Source organism: Microcaecilia unicolor, chromosome 11, assembly GCF_901765095.1.
Source record: "Microcaecilia unicolor chromosome 11, aMicUni1.1, whole genome shotgun sequence".
Taxonomy (NCBI): Eukaryota; Metazoa; Chordata; class Amphibia; order Gymnophiona; family Siphonopidae; genus Microcaecilia; species Microcaecilia unicolor.
Window position 1 is genome coordinate 16,344,216 of NC_044041.1, and position 20,670 is coordinate 16,364,885.

The 20,670-nt window shown below is 49.1% G+C and overlaps 1 protein-coding gene across 1 annotated transcript in view; it reads right to left on the reverse strand.

Annotated features, from left to right (window-relative positions):
* Positions 1-20,670, reverse strand: part of INPP5J (inositol polyphosphate-5-phosphatase J) — an 88,122-nt gene that overhangs the window by 12,370 nt on the left and 55,082 nt on the right. The window contains 4 exon segments of the mRNA XM_030219686.1: positions 844-936; positions 10,412-10,549; positions 16,731-16,941; positions 19,334-19,443. Of these exon segments, the coding sequence (XP_030075546.1) occupies positions 844-936; positions 10,412-10,549; positions 16,731-16,941; positions 19,334-19,443 (552 nt within the window).

The window sequence follows — 20,670 nt, forward strand, 5'->3', positions numbered from 1 at the left end:
CATTGCCCCTGGTACAAAATAAGTACCTGAATATATGTAAACTGCTTTGAATGTAGTTGCAAAAACCTCAGAAAGGCGGTATATCAAGTCCCATTTCCCCATTGGAGATTCTACATGGAATGTTGCTATTCCACTAGCAACATTTCATGTAGAAGCCTGCCTGCCCCTGCAGATCAGCAACGCGGCCGTGCAGGCTTCTGTTTCTGTGAGTGTGATGTCCTGTCAGACTCACAGAAACAGAAGCCTATGTGGCCACATTGCTGATCTGCAGGGGCAGGCAGGCTTCTACATGAAATGTTGCTAGTGGAGGAGTAGCCTAGTGGTTAGTGCAGTGGACTTTGATCCTGGGGAACTGGGTTCAATTCCCACTGCAGCTCCCTGTGACTCTGGGCAAGTCACTTAACCCTCCATTTCCCCTGGTACAAAATAAGAACCTGAATATATGTAAACCGCTTTGAATGTAGTTGCAAAAACCTCAGAAAGGCAGCTGTATATCAAGTCCCATTTCCCTCCCCCTTATGGAGGAACAATGCTCCCAGCTTCTGCCTGTTCTGAGAACAACTGAAATGCCAGACTGGAGCAGAAGTACAAATTTGTGCATCAGCAGAGACCTCCCATAAGAACTCAAACCAAAGATGCAGACAAGACACAACAGTACTTACAAATCCATGTAGAAACACATTCTGTGCTGCTATAATAATGCACATTAACAGATGAACAGAGAGATAGATTGAGTCATGCAGAAGACAATAAAGGCAGATCAGACTCATTAAAAAGCCAGAGACACTCAGACGCCCATGTTCCCGCTTTTGTAACAATGAGGTTTAACGCAGAGCTGTGTACCTGGTACTGCTGCCGCACTCCGTCTCCATCCACCTCCCCCTCGTGCTTTGCCCACACATAAGACGCATAATCTTTATGGTGTCGGAAGCCTACCTGAAGAGGAGAGAAGAGACAGCAGTGAAATCATTCTGAGACTCCGCTGTACTGGAGTCCTGGCAGTTCTAAGATTCTCCAGTGAGACACCCATGATACTTTCCTCCTAGAAACACCACCCCTCCCCCACACACTTTCCCACTCGAAACACTACCCCCTCCTCCAACACGTTCCCACTCAAAACACCACCCCCTCCCCCCTACACTTTCCCACTCGAAACACTACCCCCTCCCCCACACTTCCCCACTCAAAACATCACCCCTCCCCTCCACACTTTCCCACTCAACACACCACCCCCTCCCCCCACACTTTCCCACTCAAAACACCACCCCTCCCCCCACACTTTCCCACTCAACACACCACCCCCTCCCCCCACACTTTCCCACTCAAAACACCACCCCTCCCCACTCAAAACACCACCCCTCCCCCCACACTTTCCCACTCAAAATACCACCTCTTCCCCCCCACACTTTCCCACTCAAAACATCACCCCTCCCCCACACTTTCCCACAAAACACTACCCCCTCCCCCCACACTTCCCCACTCAAAACACCACCCTTCCCCCCACACTTTCCCACTCAAAACACCACCCCTCCCCCCACACTTTCCCACTCGAAACACTACCCCCTCCCCTACACTTCCCCACTCAAAACATCACCCCTCCCCTCCACACTTTCCCACTCAACACACCACCCCCTCCCCCCACACTTCCCCACTCAAAACACCACCCCTCCCCCCACACTTTCCCACTCAAAACACCACCCCTCCCCCCACACTTTCCCGCTCAGAACACCACCCCTCCCCACTCAAAACACCACCCCTCCCCCCACACTTTCCCACTCAAAACATCACCCCTCCCCTCCACACTTCCCCACTCAAAACACCACCCCCTCCCCCCCCCACACTTTCCCACTCAAAACATGAAGCTACAAAGTAGTAAATTTAAAATGAATTGAAGAACATTTTTCTTCACTCAACGTGTAATTAAACTCTGGAATTCGCTGGCAGAGAATGTAGTCAAAGCAGTTAGCTTAGCGGGGTTTAAAAAAAGGTTTGGATGGCTTCCTAAAGGAAAAGTCCATAGACCATTATTAAAATGGACTTGGGGAAAATCCACTGCTTATTTCTAGGATAGGCAGCATAAAATGTATTATACTTTTCTGGGATCTTGCAGGTACTTGTGACCTGGATTATCCACTGTTGGAAACACGATGCTGGGCTTGATGGATCTTCGGTCTCTCCTAGTCTGGCGATACTTCTGTACTTATTTACACGCTTAAGTATGCGTATTTTGTAACTTGCAGTTCGTAAATGGCACCGTAAAGAAATTCCCTTTTAGCAATGCAACTGCAAGGGGGTGCGTAGAGGGACCACAGCATGGGCATTTCACTAAGCATAATTTCGGTCACGCTGTCAGTTGCATGCGTTGTTGCATTAAGCACTGAAGGTGCCCCGATTTAAACCAGCCACTGACATGACGAGTTGATGCGCCTTGCTTTTGATGCAGCTTTGCGCTAGTGTTCTTAGCGCACCCAAGAATCATTTATAAAATTAGCACTAAGCTTCCCACATCTTGGCACCAAGTTATAAAACTGGCCTCTTAACCCTCTGTTGCTTCAGATACTAAATTAGATTTTAAGCCCTCTGGGGACAGGAAAATATGTGGCTGAATAGATATAGATGGGCTTGAGTGTAAATTTTAAGAGGCTTCGACATTTGCTTCAGAACTTTTAGTACAGGAACAGTGCTGGGCAGACTGGATGGACCGTTTGGGTCTTTATCTGCCGTCATTTACTATGCTACTATGTCAATAGGAGCCAGTGCTGTGGGTGCTTGAGCACCCTCAATATTGAGAAAACTCCTTGTATGTGTCCAGGGAGGGGTTATTTCCACTGGACTTAGCACCCCCAATAATTTTGAAAAGTTGGCTCCTATGACTATGTCAACTTGCCTTGAGCTACTACTGAAAAAGGTGTGAGCTACTGTAAATTCAAAATCCCTTCCCCCTACTGTTCTGGGTCCCCCCACCACCACCACCCAGGGCCGCCAAGAGACTGGGCCGGGCCCGGGACAAGGCCACCCCCGAGCCCCCACCCCCGAGCCCCCGCCCCCGGGCCCCGCCCCCACTGCCACCCCCTCAGGTTGTCACCGCCCCCCCCGAGGGGGTCCGGCGCCATAGTCCCACCCGCCTCCGCCACCGGGCCCCTTCCACCCAAACCCCCGCCAGCAGAAGTGCTGTCTTCTGAGACTCAGGCGTGCACGGCCCACACAGATGCACTCCTCTCAGCTGATCTTCGCTGTACTCTGCAGGGCTTCGGTGCATCTGACGTCAGCTGAGAGGAGTGCGTCTGTGTGGGCCGCGCACGCCGGAGTCAAAAGACAGCACTTCTGCTGGCGGGGTTTGGGTGGAAGGGGCCCGGTGGCGGGTGGGACTGCGGCACCGGGCCCCCCTTGGAGGCCCGGGCCCCGGGAATTTTGTCCCCCCTGTTCCCCCCCTCTCGGCGGCCCTGCCACCACCACCACCACATTCCATGGCTGACTTTCTGGAAATCTAGCCCCACTGTAATTATCACACCAGCTAGACCACAGGGGGGCCCAGAATGTTTACAGAGGCAGAGGGAAATCCATGGCTTGGCCCAAACTGTCCAGATATTTATAGTGTCCTCTGCTCAACCTGAATTACCAGAGAAAATGCTAGAGAGAGGAAGTATTTATAGACCAACTGTCAACACAAAGTACTTTACAGACACCAAAAGCAGCTTCCCCAGAATAGAGCTACCTACAATAGCAGAAGGAACAGGCCTTGTGCAAAACCCGGCAACGGTACGGCAGGATCAGGAGCAAAGAGGAACCTGCATCAGCCACACTGCACTGCAAAATGCTCACATGCCAGGGCACCCTAAGGGGCACTGCAGTGGACTTTAGAAAAAGCTCCCAGGTGCATAGCTCCCTTACCTTGTATGCTAAGCCTCCCAACCCCCCCCCCCCCCCCCAAAAAAAAAAAAAAAAAAAATACCCACTCCCCACAGCTGTACACCACTACCATAGCCCTAAGTGGTGAAGGGGGGCACCTACATGTGGGTACAGTGGGTTTCTGGTGGGTTTTGGAGGGCTCACATTTACCACCACAAGTTTAACAGGTGGGGGGGGGGGGGATGGGCCTAGGTCCACCTGCCTGAAGTGCACTGCAGTATCCACTAAAACTGCTCTAGGGACCAGTGTTGCCAGGTGGGCGGTTTTACCGCCCAATTGGGCGGTTTTCCGCGACCCGCCGCGGGAAATTTTTGCCCGCGGCGGGTTGCGGTTTTTTGGGCTGGTTTTTGTGCTTCGGGCGGTTTTTTCGGCCGCGGGGGGGCGGGGTTAGTGACGTTTTTGGGTGGGGTTAATGACGTTTTGGGCGGGGTTAGTGACGTGGGAGGCGGGGCCGATGACGTGGGAGGCGGGGCCGATGACGGGGAGGCGGGGCCGATGACGGGGAGGCGGGGCCGATGACGTGAGAGGCGGGGCCGATGACGGGAGGCGGGGCCGGTGACGTGGGAGGCGGGGCCGGTGACGGCGGGGGCGGGGTTGATGACGCGGGGGTGGGGGTGTCAGGGGCGGGGTTTGTGTTTGGGCGGTTTTTGGGCTGTTTTTTGGGCTCCAGTGGGCTGGAAAAAAATTTTCCACCTGGCAACCCTGCTAGGGACCCGCATACTGCTGTGATGGAGCTGGGTATGATATTTGAGGCTGGCATAGAGGCTGGAAAAAATATTTTTTTTAAACATTTTTGAGGGTGGGAGGGGGTTAGTGACCACTGGGGGAGTAAGGGGAGGTCATCTGGTCATTTAGGGTACATTTTTGTGGCTTGGTCGTAAAAAAAAAAAGGACCAAGTAAAGTCAGCCAAGTGTTCGTCAGGGATGCCCTTCTTTTTTCCAATATCGGCCGAGGACGCCCATGTGTTAAGCATGCCCCAGTCCCGCCTTTGCTATGCTTCCGACACGCCACCGTGAACTTTGGTTGTCCTCGTGACGGAAAGCAGTTGAGGACGCCCAAAATCGGCTTTCGATTATGCCGGTTTGGGCGACCCTGTGAGGACGCCCATTTTCCGATTTGTGTCGAAAGATGGGCGCCCTTCTCTTTCGAAAACAAGCCTGATGGTCTTTATCCGACATCATTCAACCTCATAGACCAAAGGCTCAGGATCCCAGTCAACCCTGGTTCTGATTATGCTGGAAGCCCAAAGAAGCAGGAGAAGCTGGATCCAAAAAGCTGATTAAATCATATAAAATTCTCTCCTATACGAACAGGAAGACCACATGGGTTAATACATTTTGCCTTTCTGTATTAGCATGATGCTTGTTTGTTTGCATTTTAATCGGAAAGGTTGCCACATCTCCCTCCGAATCCCGTCTTTCAAAGGTGTCTTGTGATAACTTCAAAATGCTTTCTGTATCATGAGATAAACTTTACTCTCAAATCCCTTATCTCCCTTTTTGCCCTGTTATCATTTCTTCTGAAAACGATACCACCATTTGTGTCCTAGTAACCCCATAAAATCCGACACCTGCCACAGGTTAGCTCACTGAAACAGGAGTCCAAAGGTACTGGTACAGGAAGTAAAAGTAATCGAGCTGAAAAACAACAGTGCAACATAAAACGGCTAGCACACCTGAGCAGTCGCTCTAATGGGTAACAAGAGAAGATAATGCACTCTGAGGAGCCTGAGAGAAATGCAGCTATATTAACCCTCCTGATGCACTCCATGGGAGCACTGTGCACAGGATTAAACATAGTAAACATAGTAAATGACGGCAGATAAAGACCTGTACGGTCCATCCCGTCTGCCCAACAAGATACTTTATATGTATACCTGACTTTGATTTGTCCTTGCCTTCTCAGGGCACAGACCGTAGAAGTCTGCCCAGCACTGTTCCTGTACTAAAAGTTCTGAAGATTCTGGAATCCTAAAGAGTTACAAGATTCCGGAATCCCAATTAGTAGCAACATTCCACGTAGAACCCCAAAGAGTAACATAGTAACATAGTAAATGACGGCAGATAAAGACCTGTACGGTCCATCCCGTCTGCCCAACAAGATACTTTATATGTATACCCGAGTTTGATTTGTCCTTGCCTTTCTCAGGGCACAGACCGTAGAAGTCTGCCCAGCACTGTTCTTGTACTAAGTTCTGAAGCTAACATCGAAGCCCCTTAAAATTTACACTCCAGCCCATCCCTATCTATTCAGTCAGGATCAGGGCGTAGACCGTAGAAGTCTGCCCAGCTCCCGTTTTTTTTTCCAATTACCGGCGTCGCCACTCAATCTCCGCTAAGATTCCACGGAACCATTCCTTCTAAACAGTATTCCTTTGTGTTTATCCCACGCATGTTTGAATTCCATTACCGTTTTCATCTCCACCACCTCCCGCGGGAGGGCATTCCAAGTATCCACCACCCTCTCCGTGAAAAAATACTTCCTGACATTACTCCTGAGTCTGCCTCCCTTCAACCTCAATTCATGTCCTCTAGTTCTACCACCTTCCCGTCTCTGAAAAGGTTCATTTGCGGATTAATACCTTTCAAATATTTGAACGTCTGTATTATATCACCCCTGTTTCTCCTTTCCTCCAAGGTATACATGTTCAGGTCAGCAAGTCTCTCCTCGTACGGTTTGCAACGCAAATCCCATACCATTTTCGTAGCTTTTCTTTGCACCGCTTCCAGTCTTTTTCCATCTTTAGCAAGATACGGCCTCCAAAACTGAACACAATACTCCGAGTGGGGCCTCACCAACGACTTGTAGAGGGGCATCAACACCTCCTTTCTTCTGCTGGTTATGCCCCTCTCTACGCAGCCTAGCATCCTTCTGGCAACGGTCGTCGCCTTGTCGCATTGTTTCTTCACCTTCAGATCCTCCGACACCAACACCCCAAGGTCTCTCTCCTGAGTCGAGCTTACTAAACTCTCCCCTCCTATCCAGTATCTCTCTTTTGGGTTTCTGCACCCCAAGTGCATCACTCTACACTTCTTGACATTAAATTTTAACTTATTTCCTTTGAAACCGTTGTTTTTTTTTTTTAAAATATCTTTTTCTATTGCAGTGCAATACACTCTTACACCATAATATAGCTATAAATAATACATAATAAGCATTAATTGTGAACAGTGCTCATTTTAACTGCCAGACCCTCAACTATTCTCATCGTTTCTACTCCCTCCAAGATATCCACTCTATTGGCTATTTTCGTGTCATCCGCAAAAAGGCACACCTTTCCTTCCAACCCTTCAGCAATATCTCCCACAAATATATTAAACAGAATAGGCCCAAGCACCGACCCCTGAGGCACTCCACTGCTCACCTTCCTTTACTCCGAGCGGATTCCATTTACCACCACCCTCTGCCACCTGTCGGTCAACCAGTTTCTTATCCAGTTCACCACTTTTTGTCCTAAGTTCAACCCTTTCAGCTTATTCACGAGTCTTCTGTGGGGGACCGTATCAAAGGCTTTGCTGAAGTCCAAGTAGATTACATCTAGCGCACGTCCCTCATCCAGTTCTTTGGTCACCCAGTCAAAGAAGTCAATAAGATTAATTTGGCAGGATTTTCCTTTGGTAAAGCCATGTTGCCTCGGATCCTGTAACCCATTGACTACTAGAAAGTTAACTACCCTTTCTTTCAGCAGCGACTCCATTATTTTTCCTACCACCGACGTGAGACTTACCGGTCTGTAGTTTCCCACTTCTTCCCTGTCTCCACTTTTGTGAAGAGGGACCACATCCGCTCGTCTCCAATCTGGCGGAACCTCTCCAGTCTCTAAAGATCTATTAAATAAATCTTTAAGAGGTCCCGCCAGGACCGCTCTGAGCTCCTTCAGTATCCTGGGATGTATTATACAAAGGTTTATTAAAACAATGGCTGGCACTGGACTCGGGTCTCAGGTGAACTGGGGATGCTGTGTAGGAAGGACACACAGTCCAGGAGGAAGGAGGTCAATCACAAGGGTAACACCTTTCCCAGCAAGGACCTACTACTACTACTTAACATTTCTAAAGCGCTACTAGGGTTACACAGCGCTGTACAATTTAACTTAAAAGGACATTCCCTGCTCAAAGAGCTTACAATCTAAAGGACAAGTGAATAGTCAGTTCGATAGGGGCAGTCAAATTGGGGCAGTCTGGATATCCTGAAGGTAAGAGTTAGGTGCCGAAAGCAGCAGTGAAGAGGTGGGCTTTAAGCAAAGACTTAAAGATGGGCAGGGAGGGGGCTTGGCGTAAGGGCTCAGGAAGGTTGTTCCAGGCATAGGGTGAGGCGAGGCAGAATGAGCGGAGCCTGGAGTTGGCGGTGGTGGAGACGGGTACAGAGAGGAGGGCTTTGTCCTGTGAACGGAGGTTACGGGCGGGAACGTAAGGGGAGATGAGGGTAGAAAGATAGTGAGGGGCAGCAGACTGAGTGCATTTGTAGGTAAGAAGGAGAAGCTTGAATTGAATGCGGTATCTGATTGGAAGCCAGTGAAGTGACCTGAGGAGAGGGGTGATATGAGTATATCGGTTCTGGCAGAATATAAGACGTGCAGCAGAGTTCTGAACAGATTGAAGGGGGGATAGATGGCTAAGTGGGAGGCCGGTGAGGAGTAAGTTGCAGTAGTCAAGGTGAGAGGTAATGAGAGAGTGGATGAGAGTTCGGGTGGTGTGCTCAGAGAGGAAAGGGCGAATTTTGCTGATGTTAAAGCGGAAGAAGCGACAGGTCTTGGCTATCTGCTGGATGCGTGCCGAGAAGGAGAGGGAGGAGTCGAAGATGACTCCGAGGTTGCGGGCAGATGAGACGGTGCAGTGCCAAGAGTTTGGAGCCATTGTCAAAGGCCAAGCCGTGCCGTTATTGGAAAGTTCTTGAGCTATGAAGAACAGAGCGTTTCTGTGACCAGGATATTCAAGCATGATACAGAAAAGTGCCCCACAGTCAGCCGGCATCCTGCTACCTCACAGTCCCCGGTCTCCGCTGGTACACTGCACAGTACAGCACTACATTTCGGTCAATCAATACTGCGTCCCCACTGTGGTATACTGCAGAATGCACACTGTATTATAACAAATCAGAACACTGTATTGCATTGCAGCATAATAATTCCACTGCAAAACACTGCATTGTACTACAGATGACTGGTATAATGCAGGACTGTACTATAATCAGGGCTGGTGTGTTACATTCAGGGGCACAGGGCACTACTACTTCCAATCATTTCTATAGCGCTACTAGACGTAGGCAGCGCTGTACACTGGACATGAAGAGACAGTCCCTGCTCCAGTGCCTTAGCGAGGGTGCCTGACACCCGTGGCGGGTCGCCGCTGCGCACCCCCCCCCCCCCCGGGTGCAGGGCACGGCGCCCCCCCTCCGGAGCGCAACCCCCCCCCGAAACGCACCCTACCTTGCAGCGGGGGGGGGGGCAGGCGGGAGGGCCGATCCGCCCCAGTGCACGTCACTGGGAGCTGCGTCGGCTCTGCTGCTTCCCTGCTTTCTCTGCCCTGGAACAGGAAGTAACCTGTTCCGGGGCAGAAAAGTACAGAGAACCAGTGAGCCGACACCCCCCCCAGCGCTTGCACCCGGGGCGGACCGCCCCACCACCCCCCCCCTTCCTACGCCACTGCCCTGCTCGACAGAGCTTACAATCTAATTAGGACAGACAAACAGGAGAAATAAGAGATAAGGACAAAGAGTAGCAAGATTCTGTGTGGAATCCCAAAGAGCAGCAAGATTCCGGAATCCCAAAGAGTAGCAACATTCCGGAATCCCAATGACTACTACTGCTTATCATTTCTATAGCGCTACTAGACGTACGCAGCGCTGTACACTTCAACATGAAGAGACAGTCCCTGCTCAACAGAGCTTACAATCTAATTAGGACAGACAAACAGGACAAATAAGAGATAAGGGAATTACTAAGGTGGGGATGATAAAACTTTGGTGCCGCACAAGTGAGTAAGGGTTAGGAGTTAAAAGCAGCATCAAAAAGTTGGGCTTTAAGCCTAGATTTGAAGACGGCCAGAGATGGAGCTTGACGTACCGGCTCAGGAAGTCTATTCCAGGCATATGGTGCAGCAAGATAAAAGGAACGGAGTCTGCAGTTAGCAGTGGAGGAGAAGGGTGCAGATAAGAGAGATTTACCCAGTGAACGGAGTTCCCGGGGAGGAGAGTAGGGAGAGATGAGAGTGGAGAGATACTGAGGAGCACCTGAGGAGGGGACCCCAAAGCCCACCTCTTTCAGCTTGAGGCAGGCTTGGGGCCCCCTATGGCATGGGACCCCCATTTGCCACCCCCTAACCCTACCCCTGGCTATCGCTAGTCAATCCGTTGCACCTCCGTGGTACGCTGCTGCCAGTATTACACTGTCTTCCCCCCTTCCTCTGCATTTCTGGCAATTTGTACCATCTGTATCTCATCTCCTCTTCCCATGGTATCGTTAACACACTCTCTGGCCTTGCGTCCCTCGGAAGTTCTTACCTTGTAAAGTCCGATCCAGTCCCATGAGCTCTTGGGGAAGGTGGGTGCCACGTTAAATCTGACAACGGCATCGGAAGCTTTGCACCACTCATCCGCCACAAAGATTTGCACCAGTGGTACATCTGCTTTGTAGGTGAACTGGAGGAAGGAAACACGACAGAAATCAGAGCATAGGCAGCACCCCAACAAGAGGCCCCCAGGCCCCCCACTTTTACTCACAGTCTGAGCCTGAGAATTGCTCTTTTTCCTCTGGACCTCTTCTGTTTGTGACCCCAAGGTCATGTGGAGGATAAATCTATAGATGAATGCCTACATCTAGGTTCCAAGAATGCACCAATTTGGAGTCTTTTATATAAAGAAAATTATGCGCACACTTTTCTTTATAGAATACTAGCCGTTGAGCCCGTAAAAACGGGCTGGTATTGGGGTTTTCCTTCCTTCCCCCTCCCCCCCCATGAGGTCGCCACCGCTACCGTTCCCCCCTCCCCCCGGAGTCGCCGCCGCCGCCATCCCTCCACCCAGCCCGGGCCCTCTCTCTCTCTCTGCTACTAAACTTACACATCCATTCGCCGGAACGCAGCACGCACATCAGCTGAGCTGCCGTCGGCCCTTCCTTCTCTGCCTGTGTCCTGCCCTCCTGTGACGTAACGTCAGCGAGGGCGGGACACAGGCAGGGAAGGAAGGCCGACGGCAGCTCAGCTGATGTGCGTGCTGCGTTCCGGTGAATGGATGTGTAAGTTTAGTAGCGGAGAGAGGGCCCGGGCCGGGTGTGGGTGTGTGTGTGTGTGTGTGGGGTAACGGTAGCGGCGACCTCGGGTAGGCGGGTGGGGGGGAGCGGTATCAACCTCGGCGGCGCAGTTTCCCTCTCTGTCCCGCCCTCGTCATCACGTATTGACGCGGGGAAGGGACAGAGAGGGAAGTCTCTACTGCGCATTTGCGAGTGAGTCGGTCACTCGCCGTTTATATGTTTGATTAGTGTAGCAGGTCAAATGCACCTATATTTTAGGAGTGAGAACTTATAGCTGGTTTAAATCATTGTCTCTACATTATGAAAGTATGTCTAACAGTGTGCCCTGCCCTGTGAACACCCACCTGCTAAGTATGTGCCACTGAAATCTTGGCGCGTACTTTACATAGTAACATAGTAGATGACGGCAGAAAAAGACCTGCACGGTCCATCCAGTCTGCCCAACAAGATAAACTCATATGTGCTACTTTTTGTGTATACCCTACCTTGATTTGTACCTGTCCTCTTCAGGGCACAGACCGTATAAGTCTGCCCAGCACTATCCCCGCCTCCCAACCACCAGCCCTGCCTCCCACCACCGGCCCCGCCTCCCACCACCGGCTCTGGCACAGACCGTATAAGTCTGCCCAGCACTAGCCCCGCCTCCCAACCACCAGTCCCGCCTCCCACCACCGGCTCTGCCATCCAATCTCGGCTAAGCTCCTTTTGAACAGGATATCACTTCACATGCAATGTAACTGTCAATCACATTTTAAGTTCCCCTTCACATTAGGGCTTTGCCAGAATTGCTCGTTAGAAGGAGCAAAGCAGGAGTCATGGCTATTTCTTTATGAGATTTCGTTCTCTTTAATATACTATGACAGCATTTTATTGGAAAAGCAATCAAGTGTTTGATGAATTTTTCTCACAATCTTGCTATTATGAGCAGGGGCATATCTGGACTCCGGTGGTAGGGGGGGCCAGAGCCAGAGGGAGGGGGCACATTTTAGCCCCCCCCCCCGCCACCGCCCCCCCCCCCCCCGCTATTGCCAGACCCCTCCCGCCACCAACGACTCTCTCCACCCCCCCACACCCCGCTGCCAACCCTCCCCCGCTGCCGTTGCTTACCTTTGCTGGTGGGGGACCCCAACCCCCGCCAGCCGAGGTCCGCTGCCACCTGCCAGTGCCGCTGCCTTTAAAAATATTTCTTCAGCTGGCGGGGGACCCCAACCCCCGTCAGCCTGATACTTACCTCCCAATACAACACGAATAAATTCACCGCTATAAACACACCAAAACTAAATCTTCCAATCTCAGAAACTTTAAAAATCCTTGGAGTCACTATCGATCGCCACCTAACACTCGAAACCCATGCAAACAACACAACCAAAAAGATGTTCTACTGCATGTGGAAACTGAAAAGAATAAGACCATTCTTCCCAAGATCCGTCTTCCGAAGCCTAGTGCAATCAATTGTGCTCAGCCATCTGGACTACTGCAACTCACTATACGCAGGTTGTAAAGAACAATTACTGAGGAAGCTCCAAACAGCCCAGAACACAGCAGCCAGACTCATCTTCGGGAAACCAAAATACGAAAGTGCGAAACCCTTACGAGAGAAGCTACACTGGCTCCCACTCAAGGAACGCATCACTTTTAAAGTATGCACACTAGTCCACAAAATCATCCACGGTGAAGCCCCAGCCTACATGTCTGACTTAATAGATCTACCACCCAGAAACGCTAAAAGATCATCCCGAACTTTCCTCAACCTCCACTTCCCTAACTGCAAAGGCATAAAATACAAAGTGCTGCACGCGTCAACCTTTTCTTATGTGAGCACACAATTCTGGAACAAACTACCACGAAACCTGAAAACGATCTACGAACTAACCGACTTCCGCAAACTACTAAAGACCCATCTTTTCGAAAAAATTTATCGAAAGGATCAAAACACATGAAGTCCACACACACTGTTAGCAATGCATCAATACATTCTCTTCTGTACTTTTATCCCCCGCAATTTTTAACACGTTTAAACCTAATCTACAGGTAAAAAACAGAAAATATTATACCCGAACGATCTCTCGCTATTGCTTTGCTGCCCGATCAGTATCCGGTGTTCTTCTATTGTTTTGTTGTTCTCCTTAACGATACCTGGACTTTGTTTTAACTTAACGCCTCATAATGGAACCATAATTATGTTGTAACAGATTGTACTTCCATCACTCACAATGTATTGTAAGCCACACTGAGCCCGCAAATAGGTGGGAAAATGTGGGATACGAATGCAATAAAATAAAAATAAATAAACCCCAAGGATTTAAACGTGGCCTGCTGATCCCTTGGGGGGGGCGTGTCAAGATGGCGCCGAGAGCGGACGTTTAGTGAGATCGCTCCAGCCAGCTCTGCTAATTTCTGTTTTGTTTGGAATTATGCCTCACTCTAAAAGAAAGGGAGCAGTCCGGGTAGTTCCCCCACCTACCGGGACGTCCACGCCAGCGAGAACCGGCTTGGAGCGTTTCTTCCTCGCTCTTTCTCACGCAGTAAGCGGGGTGGATTCCTTGGCGGGAGTATCAGGTGGAGCGGAACTCTCACTGGAATGTGAAATCTCTCTCTCCCCCCCGCCGCTCTCTAAGATTCCTCCAAGCCCAGCAGTTGGGGTGAGTCGGCAGAAGAAACCGACGGACACCGGAAGAGTGGAAGTTGGCGGTCCCAGTGGGGTGACCGACTCACCGATAACATCTAAATCTGCTGGGAAGGAAATGGAGGTTAACCTAGGGACAATATGGCTGAAATTACTAGAAATGGAAAAAACCCTTCAATACTCATCTGGAGAGGTAAAATCCCTAGGTGTTAAGATCCAAGAACTGAAAGACTCTGTTGATATGACTAAACAAGATTTTTCACAGAAAATTGAGAGTTTACAAAATGAGGTGGAACAAACAAATGAATTTAAAGTTGCTGTGATAAAAGATAATGTGGATATCAGGAGAAAACTTGAACATATTGAAAATCATAACAGGAGATTGAACTTGCGACTGCTTAACTTTCCTAAATTGTATGGGGTTTCTCCCCAAGATTTATTCACTAGATTTCTCAAAGAAAATTTAAAATATCCTCAAGAAGCGATTCCTCCATTAGAGAAAATTTACTTTATACCAAACACGATTAAAAAAATAGATGAGGCAGCAAATGTTCAATCTGGAAATGAAATAGATGTGGGAAATCTAACAGCGATTTTGGAACAGTCAATAGAAACTGCCACTGAAAGGGCGACTTTGTTGGTGACTTTTCTTTTTCAACAGGATTTGAATGCTGTAATGAGACTTTACTTTAAATCAACAAATCATAATTTTGGTGGAGAAAAAATGTGGTTGTAGCCAGATGTAACAAAAGTGACTCAACAAAATCGAAAACAGTTTCTTTCAATGAGATTAAAAACAATAGAATTGGGAGGTTCCTTTCTGTTAGCATATCCATGCAAATGTATTGTGAGGTTTAATAACACTAAATATGTTTTTTTATGTTCCTGATCAGCTTAAGTTGCTCCTAGATTCAAAACAACGATAGAGATAACAAATAGTAGACTGAGAAATGCGGTGTCACCATTTTCTTATTGAGAAATTGTTAATACAAAGGTAGCTTCACCTATTCTAAACCCCCCAACTTTTTGAGGTCTAAGAAAGCCATTTAAAGTGTAATGTTAAAAAACTATGTAAGAAATGTTTTCTTGTCTGGCTGTTTTTCACTTAACAGTAATATTTCTGTTTAAGTTTAATATAAATTAATAAAAATTATGAAACATAAACGTGGCCTGCTACACCCCACTCTGCCCTAGTCCCGGCTCACTTTAGCTTCCCCAAACATCAATATCACCGACCACCTATGAACTGTATCAACCCTGTCGGGCAAATCTGCATCCAGCTGACAACCTTAGCGTACTTTCAGATTAGCACATAGCCAGAAACTGCTATTTACACACATTCCCCCAGATTCTACAAAGGTCGCTCAAATTTGGGTGCGATCCTGAGTTGCACCTGAAACTAAATTAGTTAATGAGCCAGTAACACTAAATAACTGGCTGCTAACAATTATTGCTGTTAATTGACACTAATTTGGAGTTGTGCGTGCAAATGCCTATGCTTGATTCTAAGGAACCGCACCTAAATCTTCTCGTAGGCAATTCAAAAGGGGGCGTGGCCATGGGGGCATGGGCGGGGTCAAAAAAGTTACAGATAGTGTTAACTGAATTTGGGGGATATGCACCCAACTTGCATGCCAGGATTCAGCTGGTGTAAGCCCTCGCAGGCAAAGTTGGGTGCAGGGATTGGGTCTTTATCTGCCGTCATTTACTATGTTACTCTCTGGGGTCCTACATGGAATGTTGCTACTAATTGGGATTCCGGAATCTTGTAACTCTTTAGGATTCCAGAATCTTCAAAACGTTTAGCACAAGAAGAGTGCTGGGCAGACTTCTATGGTCTGTGCCCTGAGAATGCCAAGGACAAATCAATCTTGAGTATAAAGTACCACATAGCATGTAAAATGAGTTTATCTTGTTGGGCAGACTGGATGGATCGTTCAGGTCTTTATTTGCCATCATTTACTATTTCTTATTGTTTTCATTTTTCATGTACGTGTATATATATATTATATATATTATTTAAATAAGATTGGTCAGAATGCAATTTTTGTTTTCAATATTATTTGTGTAAAACAAAAATTATCATTAAGAGGGACGTTAGCAGTGTGGGCTACCGTAAAGACGAGTTATTTTGCCATAACTTGTGGTGATATATAACCCATATAGGGCATGAAATGAGTCTGCCATATAGGGCAGACTCAAGAAAAATGTCAGGAAGTATTTTTTTCACGGAGAGAGTGGTGGATGCTTGGAATGCCCTCCCGCGGGAGGTGGTGGAGATGAAAACGGCAGCAGAATTCAAACATGCGTGGGATAAACATAGAGGAATCCTATTCAGAAGGAATGGATCCTAAGGAGCTTAGCCGAGATTGGGTGGCAGAGCCGGTGGCGGGAGGCGGGGCTGGTGGTTGGGAGGCGGGGAATAGTGCTGGGCAGACTTATACGGTCTGTGCCAGAACCAGTGGTGGGAGGCGGGGCTGGTGGTTGGGAGGAGGGGATAGTGCTGGGCAGACTTCTACGGTCTGTGCCCTGAAAATGACAGATACAAATCAAGGTAAGGTATACACAGAAAGTGGTACATAAGAGTTTATCTTGTTGGGCAGACTGGATGGACCGCGCAGGTCTTTTTCTGCCGTCATCTACTATGTTACTATCTTAATGGTAGCACACATTGATAGCTTCCTCCCTTAATCAGTTAATATTAAATTACACAATTAATTTTTGCCCTGGATTATGCATTTACTTGAAATATATACATGTTTGCAGAGATAGAGCAGTTACATTTATAAATAACAGAAACTTTTATAATTCGGTGTTGTATTTCTCTATCCCCACCCAGTTACTCCTTCAAGCCATTAGGCTGTTAAAAGGTAATGAGAAACCAGAGCACTGAAGGAATGCAGATTTTCCAGGAAAGCGTCCACCTTTCCAGATCTTCTACTGACCTTCACAGAGAAGCTGGCGGAGACTGGCTTGTGGTCACTCTCTATATACTGCATATGACTGCGGTAACAGAGCTGCGTGACAGTCGTCCCCCCTGCCGTGTTCACACTGGAGCGACGCCTCCCGGAAGCGCTCTGCAAGGGGAGCGGGGAACCCAAGGATTTCATCTTCCAAAGGATGCGGTCCGTCCAGGCCGGCTTCCGTTTCTTAGAACTAGCGAAGGAGTGGAGAGACAGCCACAAGATTACAGTCAAATCATATCTGGTTGTTTTCTACATGCAGTCCCCCCTTCCCCCAGTATCCGTTACCACCACGTACACAACAGGGGCATAGCCAGACTTCGGCGGGAGGGGGGGTCCAGAGCCCGAGGTGAGGGGGCACATTTTAGCCCCCCCTGACACCGCCGACCCCCCCCCCCCGCCGCCGACACCACCACTTTTGACCCCCCCCCCCCCCCCCCGGCGCCACCAACCCTCCCCTTTCGACCCCCCTTCTCACCGCCGCCGTCAGGTACCTGTGCTGGCGGGGGTCCCCAACCCCCACCAGCTGAACTCCTCTTCAGTGCCGGTCTCTGGGCTGGCACGTTGCTGCAGCTGATCTGGAAGGATTCTGTTCTGAGTGAGTCGTCCTGCATAGGAACGTGCAGGACGTCAGGACGGCTCACTCAGAACAGAATCCTTCCAGATCAGCTGCAGCAACGCGCTGGCCCGGAGACCGGCGCTGTAGAGGGCTTTGGCTGGCGGGGGTTGGGGACTCACCCAGCACAGGTACCTGACGGCGGCGGTGAGAAGGGGGGTCAAAAGGGTCGGCGGCGGGGGAGGCAGGGCCAAATCTGGGGGGGGACCATGCCCCCACATAGCTACACCCCTGGTACACACACAGACACACATGTACCATACAGAGGTTCAAACACAGAGATATGCAAACACATATCCTTACCGAGAGACAAAAGTAAAATCACACGAGCACTTATTGTTTTTTGTACACTGTGGTAATGTGAACGAGGGCGAGGCCACAGCCACAAAGCAAGTTAAGGTGAAGAGAAAATAATATTGTATTTAAAAAGGTGCCAGATTATCAATAGAAATCAAACAAAATAAAACACGGAAAAGAAAATAAGATGATACCTTTTTTTATTGGACATAACTTAATACATTTCTTGATTAGCTTTCGAAGGTTGCCCTTCTTCCTCAGATTGGAAATAAGCAAATGTGTTAGCTGACAGTGTATATAAGTGAAAACATTCAAGCATTACTATGACAGTCTGACAGGGTGGGAGGATGGGGGTGGGTCAGAGGTATGCATGGGGACATCAAAGCATATCATTGATATTCTAACAGGATGGGTGTGGATAGGTGAGGGGTGGGGTGATCAACAGAGAAATACAACTTTATGGTTTATAATGGGCTAGGAACTTATATACACTGTCAGCTAGCACATTTGCTTATTTCCGATCTGACGAAGAAGGGCAACCTTCGAAAGCTATTCAAGAAATGTATTAAGTTATGTCCAATGAAAAAGGTATCATCTTATTTTCTTTTCCGTGTTTTATATTGTTTGATTTCTATTGATAATCTTAAGAGTGGACTAACACAGCTACCACACTCCTCTACTTAAAAGGTGCCAGATAAAGGGGGTTCTATTCAGTTCACAAGTAGGGAATAAAATAACATGCAGGGGCGGGCTGACCATTCAGGCAACCGGGCAGTGCCCGAGGGCCCAGAGGCCCTGCCTGGTTGCCAACTGCCACACACATTGCAGCTCTCCCCAGTCCTACCTTGAAGGCTCCTGGTGGTCTAGTGGTCACTCTTTCCTGCCTGCTGCTGCTACTCTGCCTCAACGGCTGCCGAGACGTCCTGTGGCAGTCTTGCAGGACTGCCGAGACCCACAAGACTACCACTGTAAGTCTCGGCAGCCATTTTGAAAACCGGGCGCCACCGGCCACAGTAGCAATAGAGGGCAGAAAAGAGTGGGGCTCTTTCCTGCCCCCGAAGAAGCCACTAGACCACCAGGGTCCGTCAAAAGTAGGACCGGGGAGGGCGGCGGCAACTGCAGCGGTGGGGTGAGGTCCCAACCACTGTCAGTCTGCCCCTGCTTACATGTAAGAATGTCCTCTCGTGGCCTGTTCCTACTGTCTCTCAGCAAGGGAGAAACTCTACTTGGCTCTGGTCTGGGTCCCCAGAATTACCAGTACAATCTCTAGTAAATAACATATGCTGGCCGGCGTCTAGCCGGGTCAAAGAAAGTTCTGCAAGGTCCAAGTTGAACTTGGCCTACTTGACCACCACTGTTGCATTTCACACGTACACCGTGGAGGAATATGCACTGAGACGGCACTGCTTCCCTCTGGACACGTCAATCTAGCTGTGCCCTTTAATATTCCCTGGATCAGGCCCTCCTGGCTCCACACCTTCCATGTCACTTCCCCCCTGGGTGGGAATGGAAGGTTTAAGGTGGTTCTGCCATTATGAGGGAGTGTCATTAAGGGGGAATCGTAGCTTCCTATAGATTCCCTCACATGGATCCATTCTGGTCCAAGAAGGAAGTATTTAAATTGTAATAAAACATGTATACACACCCATCCACATTGTCTCGAGGTCCTTACCTTGTGTCGTACGTGTTGGTCCCTACATCAAACTTGTAAGTCGGGGGGAACTTCAGGGGCCCCTCCAGAAACCCACTGAGCACAGGTTCAACATTCTTTGCCATATTCAGCTGTGGGAGGGAGAGGGGGAGGGGGAGAATAAGTGATGCACAGAATCTGATCTCCTTCCTCCAGCTCCTAAAACAATAATGAAGACCCTTCCAGATGAAAAAGCTGCACGGAACAGGTATGGCTGACTCGCAAAAAAATTCACACTAGGTTTCGCCACTCAATACAGAATCATAGTAGAACAGTAAACATATCTTGAACCCTCAAAACTGGATATTTACCACACAAAAAAAATAGAGCGTAAGCAGGGTTGAAGCCTGTTCACATGATGTGAAGCACGGAGTGGAGGAGTGGCCTAGTGGTTAGGGTGGTGGACTTTGGTCCGGGGGAACTGAGGAACTGACTTCGATTCCCACTTCAGGCACAGGCACTCTGGGCAAGTCACTTAACCCTCCATTGCCCCATGTAAGCTGCATTGAGCCTGCCATGAGTGGGAAAGTGCGGGGTAGAAATGTAACAAAAATAAAATAGATACTATTGGAGTTTCTACATGGAATGTTGCTACTATTGGAGATTCTACATGGAATGTTGCTATTCCACTAGCAACATTCCATGTAGAAGGCTGCGCAGGCTTCTGTTTCTGTGAGTCTGACGTCCTGCACGTACGTGCAGGACGTCAGACTCACAGAAGCAGAAGCCTGCGCGGTGATCTGCAAGGGCCGACTTGTACATGGAATGCTGCTAGTGGAATAGCAACATTCCACGTAGAATCTCAAATAGTAGCAACAGTGGAGGAGTGGCCTAGTGGTTAGGGTGGTGGACTTTGGTCCTGAGCAACTGAGTTTGATTCCCACTTCAGGCACAGGTAGCTAGCTCCCTGTGACTCTGGGCAAGTCACTTAACCCTCCATTGCCCCATGTAAGCTGCACTGAGCCTGCCATGAGTGGGAAAGCGCGGGGTACAAATGTAACCAAAATCTACTATCTACTATAATAAAATGCACCCTCAACGTTCTGAAGCTGACTCCGTGGCTTCAGTTAAGGGTTCGTTATGGTGAAGCCATCCGACTCACCATGTCTCTCTGCCCCGCCCTCGCGTCACGCCCTCGCGTCACAACGTGATGACGTGAAGGGCGGAACACTCACAGTGACGAGATCGATGGTTTCGTATGATAGGTCCGTCATGCGTCTTACGTCGCGTACCATTGCCACAGTACGCGACGTAAGACGCATGATGGACCTATCAGACAAAACCATATGGCAAGAAGGGAGGAGCATTCAGCAGCAGGA